The 18,016-nt window shown below is 44.2% G+C and overlaps 2 protein-coding genes across 2 annotated transcripts; both read left to right on the forward strand.

Moving 5' to 3' along the window:
* The first annotated feature begins 10,003 nt into the window (after positions 1-10,003).
* Positions 10,004-12,633, forward strand: map10 (microtubule associated protein 10). Its single transcript, XM_079280845.1, has one exon. It carries the CDS (start codon positions 10,056-10,058, stop codon positions 12,537-12,539), a length of 2,484 nt encoding a protein of 827 aa, XP_079136971.1. The 5' UTR covers positions 10,004-10,055; the 3' UTR covers positions 12,540-12,633.
* A 1,071-nt stretch (positions 12,634-13,704) lies between these two features.
* On the forward strand, positions 13,705-16,607 carry ntpcr (nucleoside-triphosphatase, cancer-related). Its single transcript, XM_079280296.1, has 5 exons — positions 13,705-13,789; positions 14,261-14,423; positions 14,527-14,629; positions 15,217-15,426; positions 15,967-16,607. Exons 1-5 carry the CDS (start codon positions 13,756-13,758, stop codon positions 16,042-16,044), a joined length of 588 nt encoding a protein of 195 aa, XP_079136422.1. The 5' UTR covers positions 13,705-13,755; the 3' UTR covers positions 16,045-16,607.
* The last annotated feature ends 1,409 nt before the right edge of the window (positions 16,608-18,016 follow it).

The raw sequence follows: 18,016 nt of genomic DNA on the forward strand, positions 1-18,016 counted from the left end.
TGTTGGCGGTCTGCAGCAACCCCGATTTCTTCGGAGTCATGTGAAGGAAGCAGTTTCCATTTGGGGACAAATCTGGTTAACTCAGCAAGATTTGTGCAGGAGAAAGCTGAATTATTGGCATACGTAAGTCTTACGTGTGTGTGCGTGTGAACGCAGTGTAGAGGACAGAAAGTAACTAACTATGTTACAAGATAAATCCATCAACAAGTTGGAGGCTTTCGTTGACCTCTGACCTTTGGTGTTTGCGGGCTCCGCCTAAACACAGATCATCTGGAGATCGATGAGGCCGGTGTAATGACACAGCTGCTCCTGTGGTCAGATATGCAGCACCTGGCTGTGTATCCAGCAGACGTGTGTTCCTCTTTGTTTTGGCTCGAGCCCATGCAGCTCGGTGCTGAACCGCATGTGGCCCTACGGTGCTGTTTACATTTCAGAGAGGCTTCCGAGGGCTTCCAGTAAACATAGCCCGGGGAAGGCAAGCAGTGAATGAACGACACGAGTGTAGCTGCTAGGCATTGGAAGAATCACAGACCTATTGTTTGGATCCTAACACGGCGTCTGGGGCACTGTTTGCTTGACTGTGCGTCTTCTTTTAAAAAGGCAGCAAACCCATATAAAGGCTAACATTCAGTGTCAAGTGTGCTCTGCCCCTCCAGCTCTGGACTCCACCTCCTGTGGCTAACCTCCAAAAACGTCCACAGACTCTTTCGGTACACTTCAGCGGCCGGAGAGCGGTTGATCTCCTCCACGTTGACAGGAGAGTGCGATTACAGAAGCAAGAGAAAGAAAGAAAAAAAAGAAATCAGGCTACTGTCGCTCCGGATCATTGTCCTCTGTCGACAGCCTTTACAAATCGCATAAAAGTAAGGCTAGTCAAGATGATGTCACAAAGAAAGCGGAAAGAAAAGTGAGATGGAATATACTACCCTAACTTTGAATTAGCTCTGCTTGGCTGGGCCGGTGCTCCTTAAAACGCATCACACACACACACCAGCCCAGAGTACAAGGAAAGGCCGGGCCGAGTGTTCAGGTCCAGCTCCAGCCTTCCACTCTCTGCTCCAGCCTTCCCTTCCACTCTGTGTAAAAGGCTTTCTCACACACACACTTGTCGAAAATAGTCACAGATAACTCTCGTCTTTGCTAACAGCGAGTTACAAGAATAGGCCAAAGGCAACATCGCGCACAGGCATTTTTGTGCTTCAGTAAGTGGAGACAAGGGGGCTGCACAGTAGTGTCCTAATAGTGTGTAATGGTGTGCATAATTCAAAAGTACAATCTGAAATGAACTAGGAGACAAAATAGTTCTGTGTCCAGGATATTGAAAGGAAGTATGATGTTTATTTGAACCAAACACTGAAGAAAAAAAAAAAAAACTTGAACGCTTTAACGCCTCTGATTTGTTCTCGCCAACGCTTAAAGGATTTTGACGGTTAAAGAATGACAAAGTGAGGATAATACATTGCATCTCACCGCTGCTAAATACACACTGGAAATAAAACTGCAAAACAGCAAAAAGTTTTGTTAATAGTTCTGGGACTCCCGGTGTGAACCACATTATTTTCAGCAAACCAAACTCATTATCCTCTGATTTATGGATCAGTGGAAACACGAACAAGAACAACATCCTCCTCCCGACGTGTTTCGTCGGCGCTTTTTTAAAAACACAATGACAGACTGCAGACCATGACCAGACTTTCTAATTTGTCTCCTGTCAGTGAGCTGGCAACATGAAAGGACTCAACAAAAAAAAAAAACCAGACACTTTCTCACAATTTATAAAAGGGTTGTTTAGCAGAAAGTTCCTTCCTGAAAAAAAGGCTGCTGGCCAGAAAACTTGTACATTCCAGTCAGGACGGTTCACAAAGAAGAATAGGCCGTCGCACAACAACACAAAGCAGCCTCTGTCAAGCAGCAAAGGACACTTTCATTTTATTTTTCGGTCTATTTATTCGTTATAATGCTCAAGGGAACTGCAGTGTGCCATCTATCTACTGAAGCAATCCTGCTATTCATGTAGGTTTGCCTTGCACTGCATTTCCACTGCATGGTACGGCACGGCTCTACTCAAAACCAAAAGTGAGTCGAGTAGGTTTGAACCATGCAGTGGGGAAAAAAAAAAAAAAAAACTCATACTCAACAACAGTGTCGAGGCACCGCGGTGCCCTGGAGAGGTTAAGTGAAGGATACCGACTCCAGCAGCAAATGCCTCAATAGCTCTCTCTCACTCACTCACACACACACACACACACCCTAAAGCTGAGCACTTTATGGCACATCTGTCACAGCTCTGCTTCATTTGACTTGTTAATTACAATCAACCTCTATCAGAAACAAGTCAGCGGGCTTTTTCTACGCTTTAAAATAACTCATGCGATGGCCGCTTGCTCCTTGGCTCACCCAGGATCGACTTACAAGTCAAAGGACGCAGATGTTTTCTCGGGGGGGGGGGGGGGGGTTTGTGCAGTATTGTCCTTTAATCTTTATTTAATTTGATAAATAGACATTATGAAATGAATAATCTTAGGAATAATACAGGAAACATAAATAAACCAATTGAATGTGAAATAATTCCATTCATCTCATCCAACCCTCAAACTACACTGGGAACATATTTGTTCATTTACATATCATGCTGTGTTTGTGCAGTTTATTTATTTGACACCTCTAAATTCCATACCAGACAAAGGCGTTGCTCAACGAGTGAATAGACACAGACCGTGCAATGGCATGCAGTAGGGACAGTGACCGTGTCACCCACACCCAGTCCGCCTATTCAGACTGGCCCATCCTTTTGCGCTACAGTAGGAGGGAGGTATGCACATTGGCACTAAACCAAATCCCTTCTTATCTCCCATTGGAGGCTGGCCGTGACCACAGAGGTCAGCTGTCCCGATTGTCTGGGCCCGCTGAGGGGAACACAGAGCCGTGTTAACCCCGCGGGTCACGACTGTGGTCCTCGGAGCCAGTGGCAATCGGGTTAATGACTGGCCAGCGCTCATTCTCTCCATTGTGGCCAAGTGACAGACACGCAGGAAAAAAACCACGCGAGGAGGGTCAGCAACTTTCGCTGGCCTCCCCCACACAAACATTCCTGATACGGACACTAATGAGTCCCTAAGGGAACAGGAGTTGCAGACATAATTCATCTTGGCAAGACACATTTTTCTATATTGCAATGTTTTTTTTCTTCTTGGAGTGACATTGTTAAATGGATCGGCTTGGTGAAACAAAGGGTGAGCCCTCCTTCCTCTCGGATCTGATGAGTGGTATTTGAACTGCTGGGAGAAATGCCTCAATGTTCACACCAGGAACAAGACGAATGCATTTAATGCAAAAAAAACCCCTCCATTTTGCTATTTTAACTTAATGATCAAGCCGAAAGTGTAAATGCATCATCATCCCATTAGGAATAACGAGCGGGGCGAGGTGAGTGAATAGCAAAAAGATTGTTCAACTCTTTGGTAAATGTGACAATAAATGGTCCTCCTTTGTGAACTGAGATGACCCACATTCCGCCATTGTGTCTGAAGAGCAAAAAGATTATCTGGAGGATGTCAGGGCTACATCTGGAGTCCACCGACACTGCTGTCACATCCGTCTGACCATCATGTGTACGATGGAGCTTCATGAGGTTTCAAAAAGCCATCGCTAAACAAGCTAGGTCCAATCTGCAGCTCATAAGGTTTTATTTTCATGACCAGTCATAATAATATATAATGCAGGGCATCATTGCTTATTCACCATCTGAAGAGCAACAGAATAAGGCCGTGGGGAAGCATGCTGTATGTCGTCCATTGCTCCGGCTGAAGTTATGCCTAATCATGTGCATTAATGGTCCGGCTACACACGAGGCGGTCATCCGGGGGCTCAAACCCCTACGGTCCCTTCTGCCCCCCCACGCAACACAGACTCTCCGATGCTCGGCTGTGTGTCACCAGAGGTCGACAGGGGGACCTCACCAGCAATGGCGCGATCAGCATTTGACCTCTGCCACTATTGCCATCTGCGTCGTATATGCGTTCATGTACTTGTTTTGTACTCTTTTCTACACGGTAAAAAAAAGACAAAAAAGAAAAGCATCACTTAATGAAAGGCCTTTTAACAGCAGGCTTTACATCTGACCAAACAGCTTCCAGCCGCATCTAATCTATGCCTCTTTGATACAGCTTAACCACTTCAGTAACAATCAGATTAACCGACGACGACGCATCTAGACAAACAAATAAACAAGCAAAGCGGCGCACGAGGGCGACAATCCACATAAGTCTTCAAGAAACACTCCTTAAGGCTTTAACGTCTCATTTGTGCGTAACACACAAAGAGCAGAAATATGGCGCTGTGCTGGCGTCTTCCTGCGGTTCCCTGGAATGCAGGCCGACATACGCCAGCGCCCGAGCAAGCTGTTAAACATGCCTTCTTCGGGCCATTACTCATTGAAAATTCCTGTAATGTGCAGTGAAGACAAAAAAAAAATGATGAATGGCCCTAAGAGAACCTAACGCGCTGACCGTGGATCAGTTAAAGTCACGGGATCCTTTGATAGTGTTTGAGCCTTATTGTTACTTCTCATCCCAAACTAATGGGAAGTATTGCTGGCACTGATGAGGTTTCGAAGTTCCGGAGCTCTTAAAGTGATCACCGATGTAACAAATATTACCGATATTCAAAAGCAAGAGTGAGAGAAAGTCTTTGTCGGCGCTGTGCACTTGATGGCCATTGCTCAGTAAAGCACCCACACATCCATCACAAAGAGACCCCTAGTGGAAGAGATCAATTCATTAAAAAAAACATCAACCTAATGACGGCATCTGTGCTTTCCTCGACAGTGATGAGTGGGCTTAAATCCTTCCATAAATCCAGACTGCAATTAAAACAAAGGCTGACAAAAAAAAAAAAAAAAGACGGCGAGAGAGAGAGAGTCTGGCTCTCACAACGGGAGCAGGCAGCATGTGATCCCCTGTCTGCTGGTTGGTTGGTTTTTGAAGCAACAGGATTTGGTCGGGGGGGCCCCATTGTGAGTCCTGGCTATAGTGCAGCCAGGCCGGTCAGCCCTCACAGAGCAGACCAGCTTCCTGATCCGCGTCACATGCATGTGGTGTGGGATCTGCTGGAAACGGGTGCGCCGCGTGGTTTGGAGAAATGCATCCCTCCTAACACTCCGAAACTGAAGGCCTTTTTTTCTCCCCTCTACTGTTCTCCAAATGATGACCAGTCAGCAAATCGGTAGCAAAGCACCGTGGGAACAGAGAGAAAAAACAAAAAGGGAACGGCAAGGCGACGGTGCCGGGCGCAATGGGGGAGCGCTGTCACAAACAGACTGAAAGCAGCCGCTACTGTTAAGTAACTTCCCAATCCTTAGGAAAGCCCCCAAACAGTGCTGTGTTATGGTAATGTCTTTACAGGCACAACCCGACCTAATGGCTGTAACTCTAGAGGGGCGTCTCCAAGCCCACGAGGCCAGGAGACATCCTAACCAGCTCCACGGTGACTGGATACGGCCCGCGGGCATGTCACAGGAAGCCGCTCCTCTGCCAATCATGACAGGTGTGTTATTGTTCAGCCGAGCACACATTGTGCTCACGACTTTATTTTTTGAAAGACGCATTTATCCGGCTCAATTACACTTTGTCTGGTTAGCCATGCAGAAGGCACGGTTAACAATAGATGAGAACATGTTTCTTGTTCAGGGGCCATATCTGCTGATGGCAGAATGCAAGCCATCGCTGAGACTTTCCCTGCCACCGTCATCAGCGTGGCTGCTGTATAAGTCTCCCTCTAGGAGTGCGCTGCTGGCAGGTGGGTGAGATGGGGTACCTGCATAGGCAGCCGCATTTTCAACAGGGAAGATCATGTCTTTCATCTATCTGTAAAAAAAAAAAAAAAAAAGTCCGTCTTCCTTTCTTTCTGTAATGTAACAAAAACAACAAAATTCCAACACGGTGGGAATCGCTCAAAATCTATATTGTTTGCAACCACATCATGAGGCCAGGCATGAATCCAAACTCAACTGGGAAACAGACGACTACTGATAGAAATGTTTGTTCGATGACGGGAGAAAACGAGCAGATTAATGGGGTTTATTTCTGCTTCCGTGCACAATAACTGCAAATCATTCACTCATCACTACAGACGTCTTAATGCCCAGAGAAGTCGGTTGAAAAAAAATGTTCCTCCCCGATTTGCCAACCTGACGGCTCGAGCGAAGCCAAACATTTATAGTGTTAAAAGGGGAAAATATGTTAAATGTTATACCAGGCAAAGAACATGCTGGAGTCATCTTAAAGCACTCTTGCGCCTACTTAGTTCAGCACGGCCTCACGGAAAACGAATCTTTCCCAGACATAAAACCCTGTGAAAACCAATGCCATCTTATTGATTTTTAACACTCCAGGAGAAAATAACTTATGAAGCCAGGGGGGGGGGGGGGGGGGGGGGCAGAAATGCAGAGCAGCGAGAATGAAACAATGGAAACTTAGATTTACATTCAAGAGCACCTCGTTGTTAAGTCTGCAGCCAGCCAACAGCATGAGGGCCCATTTGTTTCCCTTTATTGGGAAGTTAGTTATTGTGGAGGCTAAACCTCCTGCAGGAAGACAGCAAAAGGAGATGGCGCTGGGAAACAAACCAACATTTCACTTGTTTACTCTCCCAGTGGAGTATAAAGCACATTTGCATGTGGAATAGGCCACAGGAGCAGCCAGTAATGAAGCAACAATGAACATGCTGTGTACAAGCAGGCTGCCAGAGATTGTGAATGGAGAATCAAAACAACTCTGATGTTAAAGGGAAATTGTTCTTTGTCTGTAACTGACAAGCTCCCGCTGCTGCAAAAAAGATACCCCAAATAGGAGACGTTATACAAACAGTTCAGATCAGCAGTGCCAGTGTGAGAGTTTTGTTTACCACTACTTAGATCAATTATTCATAAAGAAAAGAAATCCACTCTGGGTTCCCCACAACAATGAAACACCCAGCGCGGGACTGAGGGCCTCACCTTTACCATAACCAGTTGGACAATGATGCCTTTAACGCCCCCCACCGTTTACATGGAAGCACTCCACTGAACAAATTCATTTGAAAACATATTTCTGTGCAAAGTCAGTCCAATAAGTCCCACACACACACACACACATACCACCACCAGCATTTCCAAAATGATGACGACATGTAAGATAATTAACAGTAACAAATGGTTTTTAAAATGCCGGATGATATGATGTAGTCTGCCTTCTGGGATATGAACGCAACATTGCATGTATTTCGCATTGAGTTTGGTTTGTACGTGAGGCCACCATGCTCCTTGGTAAATAAACAAACAATGAGTCAGGTAGAAGTGAGTCAACAGCTCCATTAATGCACAGACACATGGGGTGTATATAGGCTGCTGCTGAAACATAATTTCCTCCAGTTGTATTTATATCTGTAGCTCACATTACATGCCTCGGTGCCTGAGAGTAACTTTACCCTTTGTGTATTCACCGTTACCGTCGACATGCACGTGAGTTTCTCCGCCTTTCGCTACTCCGACTGTGTGTGCAGCGCGCCTCACTTTTATCTACAGTCCTACTTTTTGTTACTTTGTTGGTCGGGTCTGCGGGAGGACATTATGCGTAACGTTACGTTCTCCTACCTTCACGTGAGAGCGGTGTCCCGTCCAGGCTGCGAGGTTTGTTAACGTGGCTAGTTATCCTCAAAGGCTGAACCCAGTCGAAGCTGCGGTAGTCGGCCCTCACACATCTCTCTCTTTCGGCGTCAGCCTCCAGACTGAAGCGGCTCAGAGCGCACGGCACCTATCTCCGTGATGACGCCACGCAGCGAGGAGAAAGACTCCGCCCACCTGACGCCTGTAGGAACTCTCTGCGGCTCACTGTTGTCCACACGCAGACCTGTTGCCGTGGGTTTGTTGGTCGATATTTAAGAGACACTAAAATACTAGTGTGTCCACTACAGACTAAATACGAGCAATGAGCCTGTCATGTAAACTCAGTGCTATTCACCATTTCAGTCCCAAGTAGCCTAAGCCCTACAGTGGCACCGTCTGGTGAAATGCAGAACAAATGCTCACTCCAACTGTATTACTACAGTTTCATCTTTTTTATTCCTTCAACCTATGCTTATAATGTCTATAATGTTTCCTCTAGTTACCTGTAAGATATTATTCTCCAGGCATGTTTATTTTTCTCTTTTTATTTTGGAAACATACTTCCTCAATTATCAGTATTTAAACCAGCAAAGCCCCCCAAAATATACCAAAACAATACCAAGCACAATTTAAACTAGAAAAAGATATTTGTAGTAGTATAAGTTTTAGTATAAGTATTATTCGTAGAAGTATTAGTAGCATTTGAATAAGTACTAGTAGTAGTGATATTTGTAGTCGTAGTAGAAGTTGTAGTAGAAGTATTATTAGAAGTAGAAGTATTAGTAATTAGAAGAAGTAGTAGAAGACGTAGTATCAGTAGTCATAGTAACAGCTGTAGTATTGGTCGTAGTATTTAATATCACAGTAGTAGTAGGAGTAGTAATAGTAATGGCAGTAGAAGATGTAGCAGTAGTAGTAGTACTAGTAGCAGTCGTACTAATAGCTGTAGTAGTATTACTGCTTTTAGTAGCATGAATAGCAGTAGTAGTAGTAGCAGTTGTCGTATAAGTAATAGTAGTAGTGGTAGTAATAGCAGTAGTGGTAGTAATAATATTGATGGTAGCAGTAGTAGCAGTAATAGTAGCAACAGCAAAAGTTATAGTCGAAGTAGTAATACTATATTAGCAGCAGCAGTAGTAGTTGTCGCAGTATTAGTAAGAGCATTCATTTTTTTTAACAAAAAAGCCTAATTTTGAGCTTGTTTAAATACAGTTAATCCATGGGGCTTTTATTTTGAAAGGGTGGTGCTGGGTGGGGGAGAGGAGACATAATCATTGTCATAATCATTGACATAACCTCTGTTTGACACACAAACAGAGGTTATTAAATGCCTGGCTTCATCACAAGCATTTCAATTAGAATTCACTCTTTGGGGCTTTTATTTTGAAATGGGGTGTGTGTGTGTGTGTGGGGGGGGGGTCCTCTAAAAGTCTCTAAGACCTGAATGACTGTATGAGAGAGAGACATAGACAGGGAGAGAGAGAGAGAGAGAGAGAGAGAGAAGAAAGAATTAGTGAGAGAGAGAAGAAAGAATTCGTGAGAGAGAGAGAGAGAAGAAAGAATGTGTGAGAGAGAGAGAAGAAAGAATTTGTGAGAGAGAGAGAGAGAGAAGAAAGAATTTGTGTGAGAGAGAGAAGAAAGAATTTGTGAGGAGAGAGAGAGAGAAGAAAGAATTTGTGAGAGAGAGAGAGAAGAAATACAGCATAACAGCATTCCAACAATGAAAAATGAATATCAATGTTATTTTATTCTATTGTATGTTGAGCATCTTTCATACTTAATATTTGTATGTTTACTCCGTAACTTCGTTTGCTGCTGCTACAAACAAATTTCCCCTGGGGATGAATAAAGCATCTATCTATCTATCTATCTATCTATCTATCTATCTATCTATCTATCTATCTATCTATCTATCTATCTATCTATCTATCTATCTATCTATCTATCTATCTATCTATCTATCTATCTATCTATCTATCTATCTATCTATCTATCTATCTATCTATCTATCTATCTATCTATCTATCTATCTATCTATCTATCTATCTATCTATCTATCTATCTATCTATCTATCTATCTATCTATCTATCTATCTATCTATCTATCTATCTATCTATCTATCTATCTATCTATCTATCTATCTATCTATCTATCTATCTATCTATCTATCTATCTATCTATCTATCTATCTATCTATCTATCTATCTATCTAATAATCAGTGCTGTACGTAATGGACCCCTAAAACTACATCCCCCAGGTATCCCGGCCATTGCGTGACGCAGAATGCTGGTGACAGCTGTTTGTTTTTCAATGGAGCCGATAGAAGCTAAAAGCTCGCTTTACGGATTAGCTAGCTAACAGCTATTTAGTTAGCCCTTCGTTGTTGTTTTTGTTGTCACGCGGCTTTCAGCATGTCAGGACCAAACAGGGATAATCTCGAGGCTTTGTTTTCATTTGAGCTTTTGGTGGAATGTATCCGAGTCGAGAAAGAAAGTCAAGTGTCCGACGAGCTGGCTCTTGGAGTACGACTGCTGGATTTTCCAACGCTGCTTATCTATCAGCCTCAGCAGAGCGGTGGTGGCTTTAACCAACACGGCCATGATGGGAAGGCCCAGCAGGGAGAATACGCCTTTAATAGAGGGAAGTCTTGTTTCTTCACAATGAAGCTGAACTCACTGCATACCAATTTATCCAGCACCCCTCTCTCTGTTATGGTGTTGGATGTGAAAGAGGAGATCCCCAAATTAGTCGGTACCTCACTCATCTCACTGGCAAAAGCGATGGACAGAATCAGTCAGGATGTGAGGGAACATGGAGTCTCTAGTCCCTCGTCTCATGGTGAAAGGGGGGTTGTTTGTATATGCAACCTCGCGAGGGAGACAATTGGATCAATCAAACTGAGTTACAAACTGCTGAGTCTGGGAGCTGGTTTACTACCACGTATCACAGAGACGGGTCTGAAAAGCACCAGTGTACATAGAGGAGAACATGTACATCCTCCTGACTGTGGGAATGTCTGCTCAACCACACCGGGCAAGTCTGACGTTAGCAGAAACATCCAAAACAACAAACCCTTGAATGTGAATACCGTAATAAATGAGGATAAACGGGACAGCGGTGTGCGTGTTGCCGTGCAGGCTGAACACAAAACAAGCAGCCCAATGCCTCAGACACCCGGAACGGAAAACAACTATGATGAAGATTTAACTATATTTTGTCCGCCTCACCTCTTCTACAATAGTTCTGCAGAGGAAAAAAACAAAAAGGAAGCAGGGGATTACAAGTTAGTGAATCTAGACTCGGATGCTTTTACATTTGAAGACACATATTCAGAAGAAGAGTCAAGTGAAAATAAAATAGAAAATACAAGATCTCCATTGATGGACCGGAGAGTAAGACAAGAAAAAACTCCAAGGAACCCGGAAACAAGTGAGGAGACCCCAAATGTCCTCGGAGAGGCCTTGCGACAGTTGCCTCTACTAAATGCTCTTGTTGTTGAGCTGTCACAGTTGAATGGACAGAACCCACAGCAGCCCTTGTCTGTTCATCCCAACCTCTCTTGGCTTTACAGGTCTGCTTCCACAGAGCCCTCTGCTGGGTATGGAAACACATCGCGAAGGGAGCCGGCCCAGTTGTTGCAGGGAACTAGTCCCCACTTTAAACATGTGCATTCCCCCAGATACCGCTCTACACCAGTAGTTCGGCCTGCATCTGTAAAAGACAAAGACAAACAACAGGAGGCTTTGGTCGAGAGTAAAAGCTCCAGTAAATCTCCCGGGAAGAAGCTTGTTTATGGTACAACTAAAACATTCAATCTGAGGCTGAAGCAAATCTCTCGTCTTAAAGTAACACGTCGTGAATGCGCGGACTTAATACAGAATGAAACAGTGTCAAGTATGGCCAAAGGGAAGACAAAGTCAAGTAATAAGACTGGGAAGTCCAGCAAAGGAAAATCAGAGAGCAGAGCTCAAAATCAGAGCTCCAGTCTAAATGAAAATGTCGAGACAATGATGCAAAGCATCGCAGTGGAGTCTGTTCTGCAAGAAACTATCACACTAAAACCAAAAGCCCTGCGTGGGAGAGTTCATGGTAAACAAGACAGAGACCCCCCGAGAATTTCACAAACACCTTCCCTTTCTGAAAGAGACTCGCAATGTATTCACATCCCCAGTGTGGATGGTGATAATGTGGCCCAAAACAAAGACGAGACGGAGCATCACAGTGAATCAAATCAAGTCAAGTCTCAGGCTGACGGGCGCAGAGAGAAAATTGCGTCTCCAGGAAGCAGCGGACACAGCAGCCCCAAATCTTCATTTTCAGACTCCAGCGGGGAAGGAGACGAGGAGGCGGACTACGCCGATGACTTTAACAGCCTCGAGGCCAGTGATGCCTACTCCCCTGACCCCATGAGCAGCCCAGAGTCCTCTAGAGCCAAGACCACCCGCTCCCCTGTCCCCTTGGACTCTTGCAACTCTGACCGTTTCCAGAGGAGAGCGGCCCTCCCCGTGCCCGTCAAAGCCCCCAGCTCTCCGCAGCGCGCTCTGAGGGGTACGCACATCATCCGACCTCGAACCCACGCCTCGGCCCTCAGCTTCTCCTCCGAGGACGGCGACGGGGACGAGTCGGCCTCTTTGCAAACCATATGCTCCAGAAAAACGGTCGCGGCGGACAGTAGTAGGGTGGAAAGGAGCTCCGGCACCGACAGTTTAATGTCGTCAAGAGGTCAAAGGTCAGCCAAGAACAGCAGTCCCGTTGGAGGGTTTTCTGTAGAATCAGTGTCCTCCTTTGAACCGGTGGAGGAACTGGAGGATGAGCTCGGATCTCTGGATTTCAAAAAGGGGTGTCTGCATATATCTGAGCTAGTGGCCAACAAACTCCCTGGTTACACGATGTAAAGACAAAATATAGAACTCCACATTATGGTAACATCAAGGCTACACTATCTCCCCTAATCGAGTTGAACAGATGAGTAGTGTTGTAGTGTATAAATCCAGGAAATGTGTATGTGTGTAAGTTTTCCTTTCAGTTATAACTGTCAACTTTTGAATAAAGACAAGCTTTTTCGTGGAAATAATGTGATTATTTTACGTCTTAATCCCTCAGTCACTCAGTCACTTAATCACTTTAGGCTACTGGACATTTGCATCAATTATTTTAAAGTCTTTTAGTGACATAAGAGGATGGAAAATGTCTCTGTGCACAATGTTTATGCAAAGCGTTTCACAGAATAAGCTTATTTCCAGTCAAGGTGTCGCATGCTTAAACTCTCCCAGAGCTCACGGAGCAGCTCCCGATGATGTCAAGGTTCCTGTAAATACCACAGTTTGCCTCTTTTCATTTCTCCCGTGGTATTATTTGGTAAGCAAAACCGAGGTTGCAGGTTTTGCATGACACAGTTGTGTTCAGGGTTTCTGTGTCAGTTTTGGGTTTCACTGGGACAACTGAACCTTCATGTGCACTGGTGGTGATTCATTATTAGCTGTAAGTATATTTACTCAAGTACCGTAATTAAGTGTATGTACTTGATTACTTTGTGTATGTACATTTTATGTAACTTTTTAATTACACTCCACTACATTTGAGAAGGGACTACTGTGCTTTTTACTGTACTACATTTATTTGACAATTCTAATACTTTCAAACTCAGATTTTAATAATCTACAATAAGCATTAAACAGCATTGTTGTACAATATGTACACAAACATATGTAACATGATTCAAATCAGACTAGTTAGACGATTTTAAACTGCAATATGCATTAGTAGTAGTCCAACATGATGAAAAACATTGACGAGGTCAATTCTGGATAATGAGTAGGCTACTTCTACTTTTGGAGTATTTGTACACAGCGGCATTGCTCATCTGAAGTAGGGCTCGTGTTCCCGGGTTTCCTACTAAATAACTAATTGTCTCCGGTTTTCAAAGTCCACTCTTTCTACCGACATATTTGAAGGTTACACCTCGTCTCGTGTGTCACTTTAAATTGATGCTGAATTTGGCTCGTTGAAAAACAAAAAAATCAAGTCCTGAGGCGTAGTGTCTGCTGCGCATGCGTGAACTCGATGTGTACGGAAGAGCTGTAGCGGCACGTCGAAACGGTGTGAAGTGAAATGTTCAAACACGTTTTTCTGACAGGACCTCCAGGTAACACTTAACACCGGTGTGTCGAAGTTACAGTCGCTGTGAATACAAAGCAGTCAGTCAGCTGTCTTCACCCAGTGTCCCAGTCAGTCAACCTTTACGCTGCTTGTGATGGAAGTTAGCTTGTTTTAGCTGGTTTTGTCCACATAAACTCGCATTATACTGCTAACTCTTTATGCTAACCAGGTATTTAACGTCAGGCTATTCCTTTAAGTACTTCCTTTCACGTGCATATATACAGTTACATTTTTAAATACAATTGTTTTTTAATCAGTATGACTCAATACCCCCCATTCAAAGATACATTGGTTTAACATTATGTAAATGTGGTAGACTGAGAGCATTGGTTAAGGAATAAGGATGCTAGCATCACTAATGCATGGATTAAACATATTCTGCCATTTCACAGTAACCCTAATTCTAACTTGTGATATATTGCAGTTGGAACACAATGTCTCTTGTTTTGGCATTCAGGTGTGGGGAAAACCACTCTGGTCCAGAAAGCCTGTGAGGCTTTAGTGTCATCGGGGGCGGCAGTAGAAGGGTTTTACACCGAGGAGGTGAGGGAGGGAGGCCGGAGAGTCGGCTTTGATGTCGTCACAGTGACCGGAGAGAGGGGCCACCTGTCCAGAGTCAGGTAGCAGGGTGGTCATCCTATCAACACTACTCATGCTCTTTCTTTTTCATTACAGTGCAGTCTTTTGAGTTACCTTCCACTTGTTTTCTTTTACTTTGCACAGAGACGCCGCCGGTTCACCTCACGGCGGACGGGAATACACAGTTGGGCAGTATGTGGTCGACTTGCCTTCATTTGAAAACTTGGCTCTCCCCCTCTTCAGAAACGTAAGACAGTGGCACATGCTTTTTAAAACTCATCAATAGACCACAGTAAGCTTAACACACCCCCCCCCACACACACACACACAAACACACACACACACACACACACACACACACACACACACTTAACAACTCATCAATCCTTTGATTTCCCCAGAATTGATGGAATAATTGGAAGCTTGCGAACGCATAAATTCCAGACTGACATTTTTAGTGTTGGTGGTGCCGTCTGGCTGTCACTGGCCGCGATTAATCCGGCATGTAAAATGAGGCCCGGAGTGACGCCTACACATGTGCTGTAAAGGAAGGTGTCTGTGCCTTGGCGGCACAAATTCCACTTTCATCTCACTTGAAGCGTCTCTGTAATCATCGCTGCTGTTGCGTGCAGCATCCAAACGCTGTCTCAGGCATACTATCAGTCGCAAACATGAGACGTTAACACGGAGAGCGTTTTCTTTCCCGCGTGTTCGATTCAACAACACCAATGGAACTGACCAATAAACGTCTCAACCCAAACCTGGTTTCCATTTATTCATAACTTGCACCTGACATCAAGCACACACTTACGCAGGCTCGTACTTCGTCCCCAGGTCGGGTCAGCAGGTGGGGGCGGCGGGAAGGTGTTCGTCGTTGACGAGATTGGCAAAATGGAGCTCTTCAGCCAGCCGTTCGTCAGGGCGGTGAGGCAGACTTTAGATAGCTCCTCCTGCACCGTCCTGGGCACCATCCCCATCCCCAAGGGGAAACCACTGGGTCTCGTGGAAGAGGTGCGGAGCAGGAGAGATGTCAAGGTCTTCACTGTGAGTACAAACACATATTTAGGTCACTTCTGGGAGCTTTTTAGTTCAACAATAGCTACAGGACACCGTTTACACTGTATCCACTTGGTTTTAGGAGGAATGCAGAAGGGGCATGCCCCGCATTATCCCTCTCCTATAGCAGGATCAGCTCCAAATCACGCGTGCCTGATTCGACAACAAAGGGTGGTCTCGGATGTCAAAATAATTAATCACGGAAGACTCAGTTATGGATATTGTCATGCAAAGTCACTGTGCTGGAGGAGTAGCTGTATGTGGCAGTGTAGACGTTCTTGGCAAACATATGATTTGTAATTGCGCTTTTAAAACCGTAGGCCAGAGATTAAGCGTTTATAACATGTGGTTGATAATCTCAAAGTGGACACTGTAATTGTCTGAGGCTTAGCTCCTCCAGGACTAGACATGTGTCACAGCTTTTTAATTTTTTTTTAATCTTTAGCATAGTTTCTATCATTTGAGATGCTCTGCCGGCTACCTACTTACCACCTTTGATGACCTCTGCTTATTTCCTTTCCCTCCTAGGTGTCGAAGGAAAACAGAAATGCCATTTTACAAGACATTCTAGCAACACTACAAACGTGTCTCAAGCATGGCCCCTAATAATGAGATTGGGAGCAGCTAAAGGTGAAAGGCACTTCTGCATTTGTTTCATGCTGACAACAAGTTGTATGTGTGTCAGTGCATTACGCAGTGCACACAGCTCTGCATGAGGAGTTAGTGTGTCACATGCATGTATTCATGTACACAATTCATTATTTGTTTCCATTCTCATACGGCCTCAAAATGGATTGCATGCTGAATGATTGATTGTTGAGATGGAAGACATCGAGGGAATTGTTCAGTTGGTGTGCAAATATCTCGTGCTCTCCGAGTCAAAGACGGCTAATAACAGCTCTGTTTTATTTTGTATTCAGCCGTTGGTGTTATCGAGACTCCAGCTGGCATTTCTCCTATATTTGTGTGTAATATTAATTTGTTCATGAGAACAAGTGGTGCTTTTCATTTTTCTTTCTTAATAAATGGGCAAACGAGACCTGTTTATTCATTTAGTTCTTCGCAATGTGAGCCGCCCCCCCCCCCCCCCCCCCCTTGTGTGTGTCTAGTCATCCTGAGGTTGTGCACATTGAAAAATCAATCAATATTTAACGGTGCAATTATGTCCAATCCTGTCATGGTTTATTCATCCACCAGCATGAAACAAGAGAACAGGAAAATAAACAGATATTCTCTGGGATTCATTTCTGTCATCGCAATATGGAAACGGCTTATTTGTTCAGCAGCTACAAATGTTTTCATACAAATAAATGTGCTTTTTTCAGGGCTTCCATGCTCCATCCTGGGAGTTAATGGCATTTCTGTCTCTATGCAGTCAGATTACAGTAAGGGATACTTAATATCGGGGAATACAGGATTTCTGAGATGTCAGAGTGCATTTATTAAGGATTTATTCCAGTAGTAAAGCTCTACAGAGGCCTCTGAAGGGTTCTACAGCTATAAAACCAGATACGCTGTCAAATTTGAAGATAAGTGCAGCGCTCTGTGACTGTCGGCTGCGGAAATTATCCGGGAAAAAATATTGTTAATAAATGTAGGTTTGTTAGGAATCGGTGGATTTTTAGAGACTTAAGCAGCTCAAGGGCATTCAAGGTTCGTGGATAGTTCAGCTCCAAAGTCTGGCTGTTGAATAAAGGTTTTCAGAATGTCCTCTCTGATAAAATATATTTGTTTCCACACTACAGCACGTCCGGGTCATTTCAAAGTGAAAATACAGGGAAAGCTTTTTTTTGGCTCTTTGTACGGTAAATACTGCTTGTGTAACTAATGTAGGCTGAAGAGAGGGCTGCCAGCTGTGATCTGCGTCAGACATGCTGCTGTGCCAGCATCTGTTCTGTGGCCACCGCTGGCGTATACCTCTGGATCGACTGGCACTGACAGTCGCAGAATTGGCCTTCAAAGTCGACATCGCAAATGCTCGTGTGCTGTTGTTTTTTTTGGACCGGCGGGGAAATGCGGCGTCTCATTGTTACAGGAGCTGGCTGTCTCCCTCGGCGCCCTGCAGCAGTGTAGCACGGTTATGTAACAGTGACACACACTTTGCCAATTTGAGATGCGTTATGATAAATATTATAGGCATATCATTGAGAGCCGTGATTCCCAGCCTGGGATATTTCTGCAGATCTCATGGAAAGATTTAGGAGTAGTAGTTTGAAAAACAAAAACATTTAGTTTCTTTCATTTTAATCTTGAGGCAGCAGTTGAAATAGCTCAAAGTAATGGATAAACAGTTGAATGGGTGCTTAAGTTCATCCGACAGGGCTGAGAATATAATGTTGAGAACCACTAGTTTACATTGTTTTCATGTGTATGAAATGTAATCCATATCAGCAGCAAATAATTCAAATCTATCAAGAGCATTTGAAGACAATTTCAGAAGAGAAATTCTGCAGTGCTCCAAAAAACATCTGTATTTCATTACTACATTTTATAGCGTAGTCCAGACATAAGGGTATATCATGCTTATATATTACCAGCATAGGCTTGTTCATATGAAGCTATTGTGCAACTGTAACAA

The sequence above is a fragment of the Melanostigma gelatinosum genome (assembly GCF_949748355.1).
Source record: "Melanostigma gelatinosum genome assembly, chromosome: 12".
Taxonomy (NCBI): domain Eukaryota; kingdom Metazoa; phylum Chordata; class Actinopteri; order Perciformes; family Zoarcidae; genus Melanostigma; species Melanostigma gelatinosum.

Bases quoted from the DNA above. Each gene is read 5' to 3' on its own strand.
- map10 (XM_079280845.1), top strand. From the start codon at position 10,056: ATGTCAGGACCAAACAGGGATAATCTCGAGGCTTTGTTTTCATTTGAG.
- ntpcr (XM_079280296.1), top strand. From the start codon at position 13,756: ATGTTCAAACACGTTTTTCTGACAGGACCTCCAG. The intron at 13,790-14,260 runs GTAACACTTAAC...TTTGGCATTCAG, and splicing joins TTTTCTGACAGGACCTCCAG to GTGTGGGGAAAACCACTCTG. The intron at 14,424-14,526 runs GTAGCAGGGTGG...TACTTTGCACAG, and splicing joins GGCCACCTGTCCAGAGTCAG to AGACGCCGCCGGTTCACCTC.